The 19618-nt window shown below is 41.3% G+C and overlaps 1 protein-coding gene across 3 annotated transcripts in view; it reads right to left on the reverse strand.

The window, feature by feature from the left end:
• Nucleotides 1-19618, reverse strand: part of FMNL2 (formin like 2) — a 303763-nt gene that overhangs the window by 51782 nt on the left and 232363 nt on the right. For all 3 annotated transcript variants that reach the window (XM_060152877.1, XM_060152878.1, XM_060152879.1), the window contains exons 7-9: nucleotides 16373-16481; nucleotides 12914-12990; nucleotides 10954-11047 (exon numbers count right to left, since the gene is read on the reverse strand). In XM_060152877.1, coding sequence (XP_060008860.1) covers nucleotides 10954-11047; nucleotides 12914-12990; nucleotides 16373-16481 — 280 coding nt within the window. The remainder of the gene's footprint in view (nucleotides 1-10953; nucleotides 11048-12913; nucleotides 12991-16372; nucleotides 16482-19618) is intronic.

A 19618-nucleotide genomic window follows, 5' to 3' on the forward strand; every position in this document is an offset into this window, starting at 1 on the left:
TGCCTTAGCTTAGTCACTGCTTAGACTGGGCTTAATAACAACTGAAATAACCTGCAACAATATAATAATAACCTATAACCTACTGACATTTAAAAACAATTCTTTCTATTTCCACTTATTTAAAACGACTTAGAAAACAGCTAGAACAAACGTAGAATACTAAAGTATACTTAAGTCCCAAGATACAGACTTAAAAAACATATATCCTTACTATGCAAGTCAGGGTGGAGTGAGGGAGACAGAGAATAAGGAGGCAGTTCTTTCTCACTGAAAAAGAAACCAAGGTAATCCTACAGTTAAAGATCCTTTAGCCTTACTCTGCAGAAATAAAATGCCAGAATGGCAAAAATATCCTGACCGGGAACTGAAACTCTCATTCCAGTGGTTTCTGGTGATGATATTACCAAAGCTAGAAGAGTTTTGACCCCAATTCTCATACCAACTCACGGCAGAGTGCTTTATACCATCCTTATGTACCCGCAACCAGAGCATCACTTAAGTGTCAAAGAAACACCTCCCAAGTGAAAGCTCCACGTGGAGGGCCCTGTGCCAGCCTCTGCTTCAGGTTCTCTGGGGCCTTAGAGTAACACACAGCTCTCGCTGCCTTCTCTCTAGGTCTTTCGTTGCTATCGTCCTAGAATATGATACAGGGCACATAGGCCTACTGTTTTACAGTTGGCAGAGGGCACAGGTTTTAGAAATGGCATTTTTACATTAATAAAAACAAGGAGGTAACACCCTGTTTAAAAAAAAAAAAGAGTGGCTGCTACAAATGAAATGGAAGGGGAAGCTCCCTCTTGTGCAAAACTGCACTCAGGCTTGTGGAGAGAGAAGAGGGCCTAATTAAAGTCAGACTGAGGGGCTTGCCTGGGGGCACAGTGACTGAGAATCCGCCTGCCAATGCAGGGGATACGGGTTCGAGCCCTGGTCCGGGAAGATCCCACATGCCGCGGAGCAACTAAGCCCCTGCACCACAACTACTGGGCCTGCGCTCTAGAGCCTGCGAGCCACAACTACTGAAGCCTGTGCTCTAGAGCCCGTGCTCCTCAACAAGAGAAGCCACCGCAATGAGAAGCCCGTGCACTGCAACAAAGAGTAGCCCCCACTCGCCGCAACTAGAGAAAGTCCGCGCGCAGCAGCGAAGACCCAACGCAGCCAAAGATAAAATTAAATCTTAAAAAAAAAAAAAAGGTTGAGAAGCAAAGCATCTTTACAAATCCTCGCCAGATAGCGTGATAATCTGCCCCAGGTACCATTACCTCCTGTATTTCCTTTATTATTATTATTATTTTGCCTTTTTAAACAAAAACTGTGTCATATATTTTTACTAAATCATAGAAAACTCATTTGTATACAAATTTTTCCACTTTGGGGACACTGGAATATTAAACAGCTGGGTAACAAAACAGTTGTAAGATATACCTCACTTTAAGCAGAGACAAGTTTTAAGTTGTCACATTTATTTTTTTTTAAATGTTGAAATAATCAGTAACAGGTTATTGGCTTTTTTCACCTTTGGGTCAGAAGAATAGTATCTCTTATAACTCCCCAGTTCTCTTTAAGGATGTTTTTCATTACTCAAACCAACTGTGAGTTTAAAAAGGTGATTAACTTGAAGTTTTAATACAAAATCCATTTCTTTTTCCCAACCATGGGCTTTTAGGGTATTGTAAATGCTGAATTTCAGGAGAATGGTCTCCTTTCACAGGACCAATTATGCTTCTTTTCTACAACAGCCAACATGTATAATGGTACAGAATATATTTCAGAATAAGTTAAATATTAAGACATACAGTATGGCAATAACGTCCTACTTTTCTTTCTACCATGTAAATTCAAAAGTTCATCCTAACCTTTCACATTTATAAACGGGTGAAGACTGAGGGATTCAATGATGATGAAAATGCACAACCATCAGAACCACATTTTCTAAACACTTTGGCCAAATATATCCAAGTGGTCCTGTCAGAATCACGCCTGCATTTGTTCCACAGGGATCTAAATGAACAGACGCCAAAGGTCACCAAACGAAAACGGGCAGTGGTTTTGCAGTTTAGGTTGTCACTCGTTCTGCTTTTGAGCAGAGACCCAGAGGTCACACTGGGACATGTCTGCACTCACCCCAAACACTCACGTAACATAAACACAAATTAAATATTAGCAAACTTATTTTAAATTAAATTGAAGACCGTTATTTTCAAGTGCATGAAGTATTTCCCCCTAGCTTCTTGAACGCATGTTATAGAGCGAGAACTAACATCCTGGGTTAACATCCATGTTCCTACATATTAGGGGCCAAACCGCTTCCTGTGAGAACTCCCTGGAGTAACACGTGAGACCTTTAGGGGGAAGAAAAAGCAATTCTCCAATCTAAATGGAGGGATAGTCTCAAATAGTCATTTTCCCAAACTCCAGTTTGGATTTCAGACTCATTAAAGCAGGAACTCAAAAATGTGATCTTTGGGACTGGCTCCTGGTGTCACCCGTGGTGACAGTCTGTGTCCCAGGACACTCGACTGACCCTTAATACTACAAAGCCTCACTTCAAGCCGCCCCCAGGTCCTGGGCCCCTGCTGTCAACCTGTAGCCCTGGAGCTCTCCCAGGGAATGTGTAAACAAATCTGGGGGAAACCACGTTTCTGCAAGTTTTTGTTAGTCAGTGAAAAACCTCCTGGGCTAAGAGAAATAATAGGAAACGCCACCCCAATGGCAACTTCTCACAAGGCTTGTCTTCTGCTCATCCTGCTGTAGAAGACCATGAAGCCAACTCAAATATTCTTTGCCTCGCTTGCCCCAAATGGTAATTAAACAGTTAGAAACTTTTCTTTGAAATACCTTATTCCTGAATTATGACAAATGCTTATCTGAGCAAACGTGGTCCCCCATCTTGTTACTGGAGGTGACTTGGAGAGGAGGCTAGGCTTCTGTGCAGGTTGGGATTCTGGCTGTGTCTGTTTCAACTGCAAACAGACAAGAACATGGCGCTGCAGACTGGGACTTCGCATCTGTGGAGCTGGTGGAGGTGCACAGTTTTGTAGTGGGCCCTGATCTCCTGTATTTCCTTTAAAAAAAAACAGGCTTGGGGCTTCCCTGGTGGTGCAGCGGTTGAGAGTCCACCTGCCGATGCAGGGGACACGGGTTCATGTCCCGGTCCGGGAAGATCCCACATGCCGTGGAGCGGCTGGGCCCGTGAGCCATGGCCCCTGAGCCTGCGCGTCCGGAGCCTGTGCTCCGTAACGGGAGAGGCCACAGTGAGAGGCCCTCGTACCGCAAAAAAAAAAAAAAAAAAAAAAAAAGGCTTTCCCGGGCCCACATCAAAGGAAAGTCCTGAAGATGCTAGAAGTGAATGACCACAGCGGCTGAGGGAGCAAACGACTGTCAGTGGAGAAAGAGGCCCAAGGAGTGAGAAATATGAAGGGCAAAATGTCTGAAAGAAACCTCAGATCCCAACCACATCCTGCTCTGGCAAAGTGACCTCACGCTGGGCCCACCCAACAGACTTTTGCAGCAAAATGTAACCGCTATTTCTTTACTAACTGAGAGAGTTAATCTAAATAGCCAATGCTTGGAGAAGACTGAGGAATACCTTTCCTGCCACTGCCCCTTGTGACCATTAGGCCATTGGGCCACATAAAGACTCTGGAATAAGTAATGGGGTATTTCGTGACCTGCCCCTAACTTCTTATCCCACCTGTTCTCTTCCCACACATCCCTCCTTTAAGACTGGAGATGCAAGCTAAACAAAGACATGTATGTCCTAAACCCTGTTACCTGTGAATATTTACCTTAAATGTAAAAGGCACTTTGCAGATATGATTAAGTTAAGGATCTCGACATGGAGAGATTATCCTGGATTCTCTGGGTGGGCCCAATATAATCACGATGGTCATTAAAGAAAAGAGGCCAGAGGATGAGAGTCAGGGAAGGGGTCACGAGCCAAGGAATGTAAGCAACTTCTGGAAACTTGAAAGGGCAAGGAAATGGGTTCCCAGAAGAATACCACCTGTAGACTTATTTTATATACATACGACAAACAGAACTGTAAAATAATAAACTTGTGTTGTTTTAAGCCACTAAAGCTTGTGGCAATTTGTTAGAGCAGTGATAAGAAGTGAATATACCTGGTTAATTCTTATTCATCCTAAACTCAGGCACCCTTTCCTATAGGATGCCTCCCCTGAAAGCTCGGACCCAATATCTGCCCTCCTTCCCACCCCTCTTCTTGGTTAGCTGTTTCTCCTCTTTGTAAAGGAGAAACCTACAGCCTGGCATTACCTTCATACAGCCTAGTAGGATAACTATAGAAATATTTGTCTCCTTAACTAGATTGGGATGGTCCTTCTTAAGGGTAGAATTCTTAAGGGTCATATTTCTTATTTCCAGTGTTTATCAATGTTTCTGACACACAGGGGCACTCAAATATTCATGATAATTTTTTCCAGTAAGTTAGCATCACTCATCCCTTGATGATCAGAAGGGTACCAGCCTTCACTTCCTTACTACATGATAAAGACACAGATGATAAAGAAGTAACTAGTTCATTACCACGGCCTCATAAATCCTATATAAATGGCTCCTTTCTCCTCTGAAAAGTCTCTCAAAATATTGTTTGCCCATTGTACACTGCTTCAAAGTAGCAACCATCCTTTCTATCACCAATGAAAAAGTTTATACAGTTTTCAGTCCGGAAGAGAAACCAAGTATTACACTGGGTGAAGAAGAGAGAGAAAACAGAAGAGGAACAGCTAGAGATAAATTGATAAATTCTCAAAAATTCATTGCGGTGAATTGTATTCAATATTTTCCAAAGATGACCACAGGAGTCCCTCCTACCTACATGTTCTTCTGCACTGTGACTCTCACACTCCCCCATCAAGAAGTAAAGTTACTGCCTTCCCCTTTGCACCTGGGTTGGCGTTAGTGACTCAGTTGAACCAACAGAATGCAGAAGTGACACGGATGACTTCAGAGACTAGTTCAGAAGACATGTTGTGATTTCTGTCTCTTTGAAGCTCTGAAGCTGCTCCTTCCTGGACACTCCCTCTTGGAAGCCAGCTGTCAGGCTACGAGAAGCTCCAGCCACATGGAGGCCTGCATGGAGGCACTCTGGTTAACAGGCTCTGCTGAGCTCAGCCTTTAAGTCATCACAGCCCAGAAATTAGACACATGAGTGAGGAAGCCTCCAAGTGAATCCCTGCCCCTAGTCAATCAGATCTTCCTTGATGAGACCCTAGATGCAATGGAGCAAAGACAATCATCCATGCCATGCCCAGACTGACCTCCTGACACACTGAATCCACAGCCTAATAAAACTAAGTTTGGGGTAATTTATTATGAACAAGGAATAACTGCCACAGTGAATACACAGCCCAAAAGATAATCATGGCGACTTTGCTTCCCAATCCTAGGAAGATGGACTGGCCGGAGAAGAGTCCAGGTGAATTAGATCAGTCTAATTCTGGCCTGATAAGGTGAAATACGCACATGCTCTAGAAGTGTCACTCCCAGAGTCTGAGATTTGAAAGAATACATTGCTTATAGTTCAATGAGAGACTGAAAAAACTAAGTACCCTGCCCTCTATGTTGAGAATTTTACCACTGAATGAGTTATCTGGATGGCTTGTGCTGGATTTATAATCCTACACCCTTCAAATATTTGAGAGGTTAGATTAGATGGGACTAGATTCTGAGGGATGCTGGAAGCACACCAAAATGTCTGCTCTCCTTCCTGCCCAATTTGACCCGTTGTAAATAAAACTTGACAGGCCTTCTTAAATCAACGTAATAATGTGTAGCACAAGTGCTTTCAGATGCCCAGTAGCTAAACCACATCAGCTTACTTAGGAAGCCTTCTAGCAATACGTGAAAAAAACAATGGCTCCTGCCAAGAGTGTTGCGTACAAGAGAGCTGGTGGCCTTGAGTGACTCATTTCACAAGGCTCCATCTATCTGTGCTGAAAGGTCAAAAGTGGGAAGGCATTGGGCCTTTAATAACCAAACTCAGGCCTCAGGCTTATTTGTTAAAGCCAGATGCTGTCATTTTGGAAGCAGATGAGAACACAGTTATAATAGATCTGGAATCCTGATGAATTCCAGGCGCACCTCCCAGCTGCCTGGGGGAGCTGGTAGCTCAAAGTCCCCAGAGGGTTTTATTACTAGTGTCACAGTGAGCTATTCTGTTGCAGAGTCTACACAGCCTCAGTAATTTTACCCTTTTTTTTTTTTTTTGCAGACTTTTGGGGACACTTTCTTAAAGGCAGTTTCTCAGATATATCAAAGAATATAATAGAAAAAAGTAGGAAGACTAAGAAAAGTTGAAGAGAGTGAAGTCTAGGTAGGAGACCTCAAGGTTCTTAAGGGAAACTGGATTAAATATAGTGTTCCTAACTCCAAAATGGGGCCAGTTGATCCTTAACCAGTAAGTGTAGTTTTATGACCCAGCAGATTGCAAGCTATGGCCCATGTCATTTGAGAGAGAAGAAAAAGCATGACCAGAACCCCAAATAGTGTTTATGGCGGCTAGGCTTCAAGGTCACAGCCTGAGAGTCCAGCCACATTTTAGGAATGCCTGCCCATTTTCTAGGCCTGTTTCTCCAGGCTTCTTGTCAGCTCTGTGCATTTCTTGACATCCTTCCAATCAACCCTTTCTTCTGTATGCTAGAGTCAGTTTCTGCCTCTTGCAAACAAGACCCTGAACTAATGCAAATACCAACAGAGCGATCTTTACTTTCAAACGTATTCTTTTTTCTGTCTGGTAGAGCAAATGCTCATAAATATATACTGCCAGGTAAGTAAGAAAGCATCAATTTAGGGAAGGTGGTAATCTGTCCTTCCTTGTGGCTAAATTAGCCAATAAGGAAAAACAGATGGATGACTCCTTGCTCTCACCCTGGTCCTCAATTCAGGACCACAAATTTTCATGGGGAGATGTTTCAACATCACAATTAGATATGCTAATTCCCTTTATTTAAAAAAAACTTTTTTTTTGGGCTTCCCTGGTGGTGCGGTGGTTGGGGGTCCGCCTGCTGATGCGGGGGGCGCGGGTTCGTGCCCCGGTCCGGGAGGATCCCGCGTGCTGCAGAGCGGCTGGGTCAGTGGGCCATGGCTGCTGGGCCTGCGCGTCCGGAGCCTGTGCTCCGCGGCGGGAGAGGCCGCAGTAGTGAGAGGCCCGTGTACCGCAAAAAAAAAAAAATTTTTAAGGGAAAAGAAGTCAAGGAGCATAATAGATGACTAAAGGTTTAGTCTTCAACTACTCACTACACTCAACATTTTAAGGCATGTTACAAACCATGCTTGGTACAAGCTTACCATCTAAATTTATGTAATTAAAACTCATTTATCATCATATACATTGAGGTGATATATGTGCCTGCTCAGTGATGTCAGGCTTAGGCCCAAACCCCCAAAACCACCAAAAGCAAGGTCTTCGATTAATATCCTTCCCACCATCAGATACCATTAAATTGGAAGTGCTATTTTTCTAAAATATGTACTACAGATGTTATAAGATACATGGCATAAGATGTCTTTGCGAAAACAGAGAAAACCACACTGGTTGGGATTCTGAATATTAATTGAAATATGAGAAATTAATGTAATCATACATTAAAATCTATGAAAAGCTAAAAGATACTTTCTTTTAATCTAAATTTGAATTAATTAGTGGTAGTCAAATAGGACAGAATGGATTTGTTGGCTCAAGAAGCAGAGAGGAAAACCATCGTGCCACATACTTAAGATGTGTGGTCTTTAAATATCCTTTTAGCACCTGGTGCCACACTGCAGCAGTATGCTTGGCTACACTCTAGCGGTGATACAAGCCCAAAGCGTCTGGCACTCTAATGCACATTATTTTATCTGCCAAAATAGATACTGACATCTGATACTGAAGCCCACAATCACCCTACACCATTCCCCCCAGTGAAAACAGGGATAATCCCTTCGTCCCTTCTTAAGGAGATGAACGGAATCCCACTTACTAAACGGGATAAAAGCATTCAAAACAATGTTCTTGAGGGCAAAGACTCTTCCTTGACCCTACTCCCTAGGACCCCCGTAGCTGGTATGGTGCTCTCTCGGCCATGGGCAGCTCAATGGGCATTTCTCACTGACCAAGACCCTATCTGCACAGGCATCTGAGATCGTGAGGACAACTTTTCCTGATCAGGAACAGCTGGCTCCCAAACCTCTCTCCCAAACCCAAAAGATTCCACTGACATTTTGCTAAAATGATTAAAGAATATACTCTTCACTATGATGTACACGAAAAATAAAAACCACATAAAGACAGGAGAAAAAGAGAAAAGGAAGAGCTTCAAAAGATGCTGGCCTTTGTGTGGCATTACATTAAAAAAAAAAGAAAAAAAAAACAAGGTCAATATACACTAACTTTTTTCACCCTCACATTGAACAGATAAATAAGTGGATGTCTTTTGACCTACAGCTAAGAATGCAGTTTCTCAGGAACGGGCTCCTGCCCTGGCCTCCTGCATATGGCTATTAGAATAATCCTTTTCCTGGCCTGTCTACATGAACACCAGAGCCTGAGGTCAATGCAAGCCAAGAGCACCCACAGAACCAGCTCTGTCTGTGTCCCCTCTCCCACGTGACATGGTTTGTTTTCTGAGATGCAATTGCCAGTCCAAGGAGATATCAGAACTTAAACACCCACCATCATTCACAAGAAATTACAGAAATGAGGGAGATTTTGGTTAAAGCTCTAAATTCAAAGTCAAAATTTAGTCCTCTTTACTATTAGCCAACTATTAGATTTAGCAGGATAACTCTTTTTTTTCAACTAAGCACACGCAATGCCCTAAATGGCTAAACCATATACAATTCTGACACCAGATAGTTAAAACTCAATCCTGCAAGTATTTCTGTGCCTATTATGCATAAGACAGGCACTCTACCTTATCTAAGAGAAAACAAATTTAACATTCATCTCGTGATTTACTGGCTTTAATGAACACTGATTCTATACAATTATAATTTTAGGACAGAATTTGACCTGCAGTATAATCAGTTGCTTGTTATAATATGACTTTTATTATAACAAGGGTCACTGATAACTGTATGGTAAGTGCTTCCAGTGTGGAAAAGATTTGGCATGTGGTATGTTCAAAATATGATCTAATGATAAAGATGTGGGAGTTATATTAGCTTCACATGCTGTTTTACTTTCTTTTTAGATCCATCCACCCACATATCTCCTTTTATAAATATAAGTTTTATGTCCTGTAAATGATATACAAAAACATTCACAGACAAGCACTCACACATTCTTATCTCTAAAGACTCTATTTGTTTTGGAAGCCAGAATATGAATTTAAAGAATCACTACTATTCTTCATCATTTTCTTAGAACCCGAATATTTTTCACTACTAAGGCTGAATACATAAAAAGACAATATTTGCTTCTGTCCATGGTTGGCATTAGCAAAATGGAGGATATCAAAATCTAAAGGCAGTGACTGCAGGGGAAGGAGACAATGCAAATGAAGGGGCAGGAGGACTGTTTCCCCTGTTGACTGAAGTATCTTTGAAGCTTGCCAGCCCATGTAAAGGATTATGGGTTGCTCACTAGTACATCCTTCAGCTGGGGTAGTGAGTCCAATTAAGGGGATAGGGCAGGGGGATGGGCTCCTAGGTCCTGTCTCAGGAGATTCACACACAATGGGGACCAAAAGTCACTGGAAACAGAAGTTCAAGGTCAGCAGCACCAAATCTTAATCCTGGCTCTGCTGCTTATCTGGCCATGGGACCATAAGCAAATAATGTATTTGAAATTTTATTCTTCTGTAACATGGAGATATTAACATTTATCTGTAAGAACCAAATGATTTCATGTGTGTACCTGGCACAGCCCCTGGCACATAGGAGTTCTCCAATAAATACTAGCTGAGTTCTACTCCAGAGGTTCCCAGGAAAGATGAGAGGGGGTCGGAAGTTCCCCTGAGATCTAGATTTTAATCCAGTTGGGGTCTTAATCCAAAAGCATCTGGAATCAAATGGGACTGCCAGGGAAAGGCACAACTTGGCCGATGCTACTGTAATCTGGGGCTCCATGTGCCTTCAATTACTTTGGTCATGTCCCACCTCAAAGTAGCCTCAGATGTTAGACACTTACAGGGGAGCTAGCAGGCACCCTTCTTGGCTATGTAAGGCTGCACACCACCACCAAGAGAAACTGGCTATGAGTTCAGCTGTGATGCCTTGATACTTTGGTTCAGAATTCTTGGTGGCATATTATCTATGTGTAATTGTTTCTTCTTTTGTAGTCATTTAGTTTCCATTTCAATCGTGCATGTCCATTGGTTTACTGTTTTCCTGTGACAAGATCACCTGATTAAGATTACAGACTGCTAAAATCAGTGTCTGTAGTTATTTGAGTGATTTCTCATAGCATCCAGCAAAGCAGGGATCACACATATGATTTGAGGAAAGTAACTAGGATGAAAGAGTTCGTAAAATTTACAAGGTGGATGCTCGAGTAACAATCATATGAAAACAACATACATTTAACAAAACCAGTTTTCAAACTTGGCTATTCTGTGTTCTCCAAAGGAAAATGAGCCCTGCAAATAGTTTTTAGCGCTTCTTAGAAATGAGACACCAAAAACAGCTTAATGCATCCATTTATTTAGACTAGGTTCATTACTTCTCCCTCAGTGACACCTTAGAAAATTAACTATTATACCCCTTAAGCCCTAATATAAATAAAAACGTGAATCATGGTGATGGATGTTAACTAGACTTACTGTGGGGATCATTTTGCAATATATACAAATATCAAATTACTATGTTGTACATCTGAAACGAATATGTTATATGTCAATTCTATCTCAATAATAAAACACACACACACACACACACACAAAAGGCAAATCATTCTGTTCAAAGATGTCCAAATATGTTTGTGTGAGCATTCTTTTTAAAACTAGAATATCCTACCTCCTTAAAGTTGTCAAATGCTGATAAAATGATTTCATGCCCGCCTCTGACAAGACAAACGGCTGCCAACAGCTCTAAGACAAGAGCTTTTGTTCTGTCAAAACAAGAAGGAAAAAAACCACACATCAGTGAAAGTGAATGAACGATGAGTCTGCTGTTCCTTCCAAGATGAATATGATATTTGTCCATGTATTTTTTTAAACTTTTACTAATTAAGGCATAGTTATATTAAAGCACATACATTTTAAAACCTTTACGAACTTCTATACATGTGGCTTATCTAGGGTAGCAAGTTTGGAAGGCATGTTTCCTATTCCCAAGATTACAAATTACTCACAAATGAAAATTAATTATGGGAAGATTAAGTCTTTTAGTCCTATCATCAAGTGACTCAGTGTAATGTGGTTGAAAAAGTATTTTTAATGAGCTAAAGACAACAGGAAACATGAGAATATTCAGTAAAACCACCCACTGGTTAAACACTTTCTCTGATTCTAGAGTCAGAGATAAAACATTTGCTGAAAAAGTTCAAAATCAACGGAAATCAACACCTTACATTGCAAATCTGCTAATCTGCAATGGCTCCATAAAAATCCCCACAATAATGCAAGCTTCCATCACTTCTTCCCACACAGGAGATCTGAAAGGAGCTGGGCTTACAGCTGTGCTAATACAAGAAGATTTTCTCTGACTCAAGAAAATAAAACTCCGTCTGAAATATTTTTAGAAGGAAAACCTTAGAGATACAATCTAAGTTTTCAAATACAATGTCAAGGACAGCGTTGTTACTTCAGAGTACGATTACTTCAGTATTTCATCTTTTTTCTGGAATAAAAGCTATTGCCAACCTCTAAACAAAGATCATTCTGATAATCCACAATATCAATTGTCTTAAGAAAAATGAATAATGACTTCCCTCAGGGGAAGACAGTGACAAAGAAGCATGACTACTTGGGATTCTAGTAAACTAAGGAAGCTATCAGAAAGTTGCAAAAGCGTTAACCAGGGGAAGTATGAATAATAAAATCCAACATTTAAATAGGGTTTAGCGTTTGCATTGCAAGGATCTAATTTATAATCATATTTTTCAGCTGAATTAACAGTTTTCACAATATGCAGTCTTATCAGAGAGGTCTGATAAAAGGGAGTAACAGTGTGAAATGCAGAAATGCACTAGAATGGAAAGTGCATTACACTAACTAAAATAAATTGACGGAAACAGGCTTCTAGAGGTAATCTGTGAAATGAATAATATATGCACTTGCCTATATAGGAAAGTGAATATGAAAAGAAATCTGCGGGCAGTTATTTTTGTTTTGTTTGGGTTCCTCTTTTGGTTTGGCAATAAAAGCTACACATGTAAAGGCTGCAAATGAAGTGTAGACAAGCGGTAGTAGTTTTAGTTAGCTTTCAGCAAAAAGTGGTGTGGCTAAGTCTGTATCAAGACTCTCCTGGCCCCAGTCCTGACAACCTGGAAGCTCCACGCTCTAAATTTGCAAGGATGCTGAGAACCAGGCCTCAAGAGGAATGAAAGCTTGAAGACAGGGCCAGAGTTGTCACCAGTTGTAAAACTGTAACATAGCTGAAAAGAAAATTCTACTTAGCCAGGGAGTCTATCGACAATCTTAATTTAAAAAGTCATGCTTGGGCTTCCCTGGTGGCGCAGTGGTTGAGAGTCCGCCTGCCGATGCAGGGGACACGGGTTCGTGCCCCGGTCCGGGAGGATCCCACATGCCGCGGAGCGGCTGGGCCCGTGAGCCATGGCCGCTGAGCCTGCGCGTCCGGAGGCTGTGCTCCGCAATGGGAGAGGCCACAACAGTGAGAGGCCCGCCTACCGGAAAAAAAAAAAAAAAAAAAAAAAAAGTCATGCTTGAAAGTTTCTCAACTCTAATTTGATTGTCGATAAGCTCTCTGGTGTCCCTAGTTCGATTCAGATTTGTACATTACAAAGCCAGCTTACCTTGGATTCTTGTTGTTCAAGCTTAGTGCAATCTCGTTGACAGCATGTGGATGAGACATGACCATGTTGAAACCATACTGAAATGGATGTGGAAAAAACAAAGCATTAGGAGTTAATTGAGAGGATTGTCAATGCTGATTAAAAAAAAAAAAAACCTGAAGTTTCTACCTAATGTGATTTTATACCATCATAAATGCACTTATGTCTCTAGCACATCAGTGTCTGCACATATTTCTCTATGAAAAATTTCAGGAATGATGTTATTATCAAGGTACCATATTGCTATTCTCCATGAATAAACTATATGTGTCTCTTCATTAAAATGATGAAAAGGCTCCAGGGCCAGTGATTCTCAATCCTGACCGCTTGGCAAAATCACCTGGAACAGTCAACAAAACAAAACACTAATTCTCCAGGACCCACTTCAGGTCAATTTATTCTGAATCTCAAGGATGGAGCCCTGGCATCTGAATTTTTTAAGCAGCTTCACTGTGCAGCCGGGGTTGACAACCACCACCTCTGGTCCCTTCTCTTGGCAATGGTTATCGAGACCAAAAGCCTAGGAGAACCTTCCTTGCTCTGAGGCGTGGTACCTCATCCTTCTATAAAATGAAGCGAGTTCAATAACGGGATCAAGAATCATTCTTGATTCTGCCGAATTGAGGAATTATTCCTTCTCCTCCAAATTCACTCTCAGCTCATGACCTTATTTCCAATTACACCGAGAAAACATAAGCAATCAGAAAAAAAACTTCCAAAAGCTCCCACCACCACGTCAATCCACCCACACAGATCTGTGTCTTCCCTCCTCACTTCTTCCTAAAGATGAACTCTCCACGCTCCCATCTAAGGCCATTCCCCCCACTTGAGTTCTTGATCGCATTCCCTCCAACCTACTCAAGAACAGTATATGCTCCAGCGATTCTCCCATTCCCCCATCATTATTTTTCCCTCTCTGATTCACTACCATTAGCGTAAAAACATGATGCAAATTCTCCTTTCTTAAACAACAAAAACAAAATCTCTCTTGACCCAACAACCAGTGTCCAGCCACTCTCTCATTTTTCTGCTATTCTTTTACAGCAAAACTCCAGCCACTCGTGGTCTCCAATTCCTCTCCTCCCGTTCTCTCTTGACACCACTTCCGTCAGGGATTTCATCCCCAACACTACAATGAAACTGTACCAGCAATGATGGGCACTTTGCTGGAGCCCATGGCCAACTCTCTTCATCTTGCCTGACTTGGCAGCAGCACCGGACACAGCTGACCACTCTCTGCTCCGTGAAATACTTCCTGTGCTTGGCTCCTACTTCCCTGGCTGCTTCTCAGTCTCTCTAGCTAGTTTTTCCTCATCTCTCTGACATTAAACAGAGTGCCCCAGGGTTATTTAGGACCTCTCTGCTGCTCTGTCTATCCCCGCTGATCTCCTTCACTCCCCTGGGTTTATATACCATCTATTGACTCTCTAACTTTTATCTCCAGCCCAGACCTCCAGATCTTGAACTCCTGACTGGCATATCCGACCCCTATTTAAGATCTCTATTTGGATATCTATGGACACCTCAAAGTTAACATCCCCCAAACTGAACTCCTGCAGCCTTCCCCATCTTAGTAGACGGCGACTCCATCTTCGAGGCGCCCAGGACTGCTACTGTCCTTACCACCAAAACGAAACCAGAATCTGGCCACCTCTCATCACCTCTACTTCTATTCTCCTGGTCCATACCACCATCAACACTCACCTAAATTCATGCAACAGCCTCCTAAAAGGTCTACTTCCTTTTGTCTTTGCCCCCCAGGGTGATTCCTAACACAGAAGTCAGAGGGATCATGTTAAATTCAAGTGTCAGATTAAGTCACACTTTTCCTCAGAACCTTCAATAGCTTTCTAATCATAGCAAAGCCAATGTCCCTTCATTGGCTTATAAAGCCCTGCATAATCAGGACCCCCTTGTAACTTCAGATTTCATCTTCTACTTCTCTCCCTCTTATTCATTCTGATCCAGCCAACCTGACCTCCTTTCTGTGTCTTCAGTACATCAGACCTATTCCTGCCTCGGGGACTTTGCACTTGCCCTTCTCTCTGCCTATAATTTTCTTCCCTTAATATTCCTTACCTTGTTCCCTCATTCTAGTTTTACATAAATGCTATCTTCTCCATGACACTTTTCTTGCTAGCCTATTTAAAACTGAACTCACATTTCCCGCACTTATTCTTATTTCTTGATTATTTTTTCTATAGTACTAAGTAGTAGTTCTCTGGAGGCAGTCTTCCTGGGTTCAAATCTGAGTCCACCATTTATTAGCTATGTGATCCTGGGCAAATGACTTAACTTCTCTGTATTTCAGTTTCCTCATCAGTAAAATGGCGAGGGTAATATTACCAATCTCACAGGACTGTTATGAGGCTCAAATTAAGTAGTAGGTTTAAAAGTACTAGACTTTAGGAAGCACTATTTAAATGTCAGCTTTTATTTCATTTCATCACTATTATTATCTGGAATGCTATATAGTTTACCAATTTAATTGTTTACCATCTCTCTCCCCTCAATAGAGAGTAAGTTCCCTTGGGCACTTATTTATTTGATGCTGTATTCCCTGTGCCTAGAACAGGGTCTGTCTGGAAATGTCCAAAATATATTAATTGGTTGAAAGAATAAATGCATATCTCCCTTCTTAAATTCAGTTTGGCATGCTTATGTTGGGTTTGAGCTCTAATACTGACCTATGTATTTACCACCCATTTCTACTTGGACCCATCTATAGGATCCGTTTCAATGGAAATCAAACCCTATTTTCTGATGTGAACAATGTTTGTCTAATTCTCAGCCCTGGTTTGCTTTTACAACTATACTTTTGACCCTGGCAGCTCACCCTAGATACTTCAGGCTCTAACTCCCACTTTGTGGTTAGGATTAATCCCACACACTGTAGTTAGTTGCTCCCGTTGTTTTTCAGAGTGGGGACAACCTCTAAGGAGGACTCTGCACTTCTACCAAGAATCCTCCAAGTGTTTCTTATGAAGATCAGCAACCACAGGGTCCAACACACAGTAATTATAACTCCTTGCCTATTCATCATAACCCTTTGAGAAGCAATGACCTGTCCAGTGTGAGAGTCTATCATTCCTAGGGTCCTAAGGCTGCTCCATTATTGCCCACAACCAGTGGCTTATGCTGTCTTTAATAGTCACAAACATTTACCAAGTAATCTAGACAAGCTTGCCATTATAAGAGGAAAATGTCTTCCCTTAAATACATTGTAAATTATAAATGCTAATTAAAATATAAGGGCGATGACTTATGAGCTCTAGAATGAACTAGACCTTTCTTTTTTAATAGAATTTCATTAAATCCTGCTATTTACTTCAGATAGAAATAATACAAAGTCACCAAAGAGAACAAGATCTGAGCCTGATGAATTCAGATTTTTTTAAAGGATCATAAACAGAAACATACCTGATAATTCATGATGGCACGTAAACACATGATACAGACATGCACGTCATCTTTCTTACTCACTAATCTTGAATTTTTCAGGGTTCTTCTGCTTGGCAAAGTATTATATCTACAAATAAAAAGGGAAACTTCTATAAAGCTATAGATTACTTTCTTAGCAGAGGCAGATGCACTTTAAAAATGGACACTGTTCTCTACTTGTACCTACAGCTAAATGAGGATTGCTGGTCAAACCACCACTAGTAACCCATCACCACCAAACACCCCATCACCACAAAGCTGTTTCTGTAGACTACGAGGCCTACATAGTTCTGTGTACTGGCTATCATCTTGTCAGGCAATATACCCACGGACAGTGAAACGACTCCACTCACTGCATATAATGAATCAGACTATACATGAGACTAACCAACAATCCAGGCTCTAATCAGCAGGCCAAGCCAGATTTGCAGAGGTGATTTGAGACAACACGCATACAGATTGCATTTTTAAACAAGTGAAGGGATAGAGCTCGGCTAATAGGTAGACCTCCTATCATGTGACCCAATTTTAACAGCACCTTCCCATCACTGTTATCAGGAGTTCCTGCTTCAGAGTTTAAACCTAGGCAAGGTCATACATTAGCAACTGTGATATCAGCCTGTGATACTGAACCTTAATCGTATGCAAAACCTAAATAGTATACAAATGCCTCCACAGCCCGATCCCTCACCCAAAGCCTGGTATGGCAGCTGAAACTGAGATGGAAATATGCTGACATTTCAAAGGGTCAGGATGTTTTAACATTAGGGTTCATTCTGGAGACCCTACATTGCTAAGCCTTAGTTCTCCTTTCTGCAGATTTATGAGAACCTGCAAGTCATAAAGCAGTGACAGCGTAAGATGGGGCAAGTAGAAAGATGACAATACTGAGGGCTTCGTTATGAGCTCTAAACGACTGCTTCAGAGGGGAAACAGATAAGTTTTCTCTACAACTCCAAGCCTGAAATGAAAGCAAATTTCAAAAGTTGTCAACTACTTTCCCAGAGAGTCAATGACAGAAATGTTCCACAAAAGAAGCTATAGGCCTTCCTTCTCCTTGAATTAAGCTAATTAAACATTTTTAAAGAAGGCATAATTAATAGTAACTGCTTTCAAAAGTCTCACAGGTGCAGGCTAAGATTTGAAAACTGAATTGACAGGTCTCCAACTGTTCAGCTGAGCAGCTCTTTTACATTTTCTATTCAAAAACCATAAAACAGAAGAAAGATGATTCTTTCACACAAGCCTACTAATACACCAAATACATTTTGGAAAAGCACCTTGGTAAGTCACTGGCCTCAATATACCAGACTGTGCAAAACCTGGTTTGCTCACATTACTTTTAAAGAAGAATGCTTTGCTTGAGGACTCCTGCTTTACTCACACTGGAAAATAACAATTCAGCAATGGAAGGCGGCCTAATCCAGTTTTGAGTGCAAAACACAGTTAAGAAAACACATGCAGATTTGAATGTTACAAGCCCAGTTTCAACATCTAAAATACAACTTTAAAAGATGTCACTCTGGGGCTTCCCTGGTGGCGCAGTGGTTGAGAGTCCGCCTGCCGATGCAGGGGACACGGGTTCGTGCCCCGGTCCGGGAAGATCCCACATGCCACGGAGTGGCTAGGCCCGTGAGCCATGGCCGCTGAGGCTGCGCGTCCGAAGCCTGTGCTCCGCAATGGGAGAGGCCACGACAGTGAGAGGCCCGCATACCGCAAAAAAAAAAAAAGATGTCACTCTGCCATAACCCTAGCCTGAGCATGATGGCTAACACACCAGACAGAAGTCTCACAGGGACCAGTGCCCCTTCAAACAACTACATGACCTGTCTGACCCAAGAATCCCTGGTCTGCTTAATCTACACCCAAAGGTCTCTCCCTTCCTCCACCCTTCTTAATTTAACCTCAGGTTTGTATTTCTTTAGTGGAATCACGTGTTGGCTATATAACAGCTGATTAGATAGTTCTCATTTCTAACAAAGCAATGGCTGCTAGCATAAAACAAAGTCATCTAAGATTAAGCTTGAAAAAAGAAAAGGTATTATCAAGGGAACCAATCATCCTTTGCTAAATTATATTTATGTGCAGCAGTGACTGCAGAAGATGGACTGGCCAAAGCAAATTATTCTTTAAAGAAGATGGGACAGGTCATCACACAGGCACATACTTCTGCATCACTTCCAAATAAAATTTAATGATTCCAGCAAGTAGACCAAATGTACACATTTAATGATGCTTCCTAAGAAGTGTAAAGTAACATAGCAGTTCCTTCCTTTTACTTATTAACCCACAACTTCAGCTATATTGAAATAAGACTCTTCCTAAGAAGACAAAATTTCTTTGTCATTACTAACATTATTTGCAGAAACCACTAAAAATTGATTCTAATATCCTACTTACTAAATAGTAACACAAAAGGCTTGTATTTGTTTTAATAGGTGGTTAATCTCAAATCAATTTTCTGGATCAATATTTGAAATGCATTTAATATGAAAAAGCACATGCATACTTATCAATATTAAAGGAGTTTAGAAAGTACACAATACATAAGATAACAATAAATAAAAATGTGTATTTTATTTATTAATGATACTCCATACTTAAAAGCAACAGAGCTAAGCTTTTTTCTAAAGTGAACGATATTTAATATAAGATTAATCTTCCTCTAATTTTTGGAGAATACAATATACAAAATACAATATTTTTATACAAAAATACAGTGAGCATTAAAGGCAACATTTGAACTTGTATTTAAAATCATAGCATTACAGTTTTGTTTGTTTGTTTTGTTTTTCTGCGGTACGCGGGCCTCTTACTGTTGTGGCCTCTCCCATGGCGGAGCACAGGCTCCAGACGCGCAGGCTCAGCGGCCATGGCTCACGGGCCCAGCCGCTCTGCAGCATGTGGGATCTTCCCGGACCGGGGCATGAACCCGTGTCCCCTGCATCGGCAGGCGGACTCTCAACCACTGCGCCACCAGGGAAGCCCTGATTTTTAACTTAATAGGAAATTTTGCTCTATATTTTGGAATTCTCATCTAAAAATTTTTCCCCAATTAAGAAAATGCATTCCTAATTAATTCACAACTCTTTGGCAAACACAAAGTATTTGCAAACACCTTAACTGAGGATCACCTTAAACCTCCAAGGCTAAATTTTAGGGACTGTGTCATGGGTTAGCATGTATATTAATCTACTCTTCAGCATGAACATTTTGTGGAATTTG

This window comes from Lagenorhynchus albirostris, chromosome 6 (genome assembly GCF_949774975.1).
Source record: "Lagenorhynchus albirostris chromosome 6, mLagAlb1.1, whole genome shotgun sequence".
NCBI classification, from domain to species: Eukaryota; Metazoa; Chordata; class Mammalia; order Artiodactyla; family Delphinidae; genus Lagenorhynchus; species Lagenorhynchus albirostris.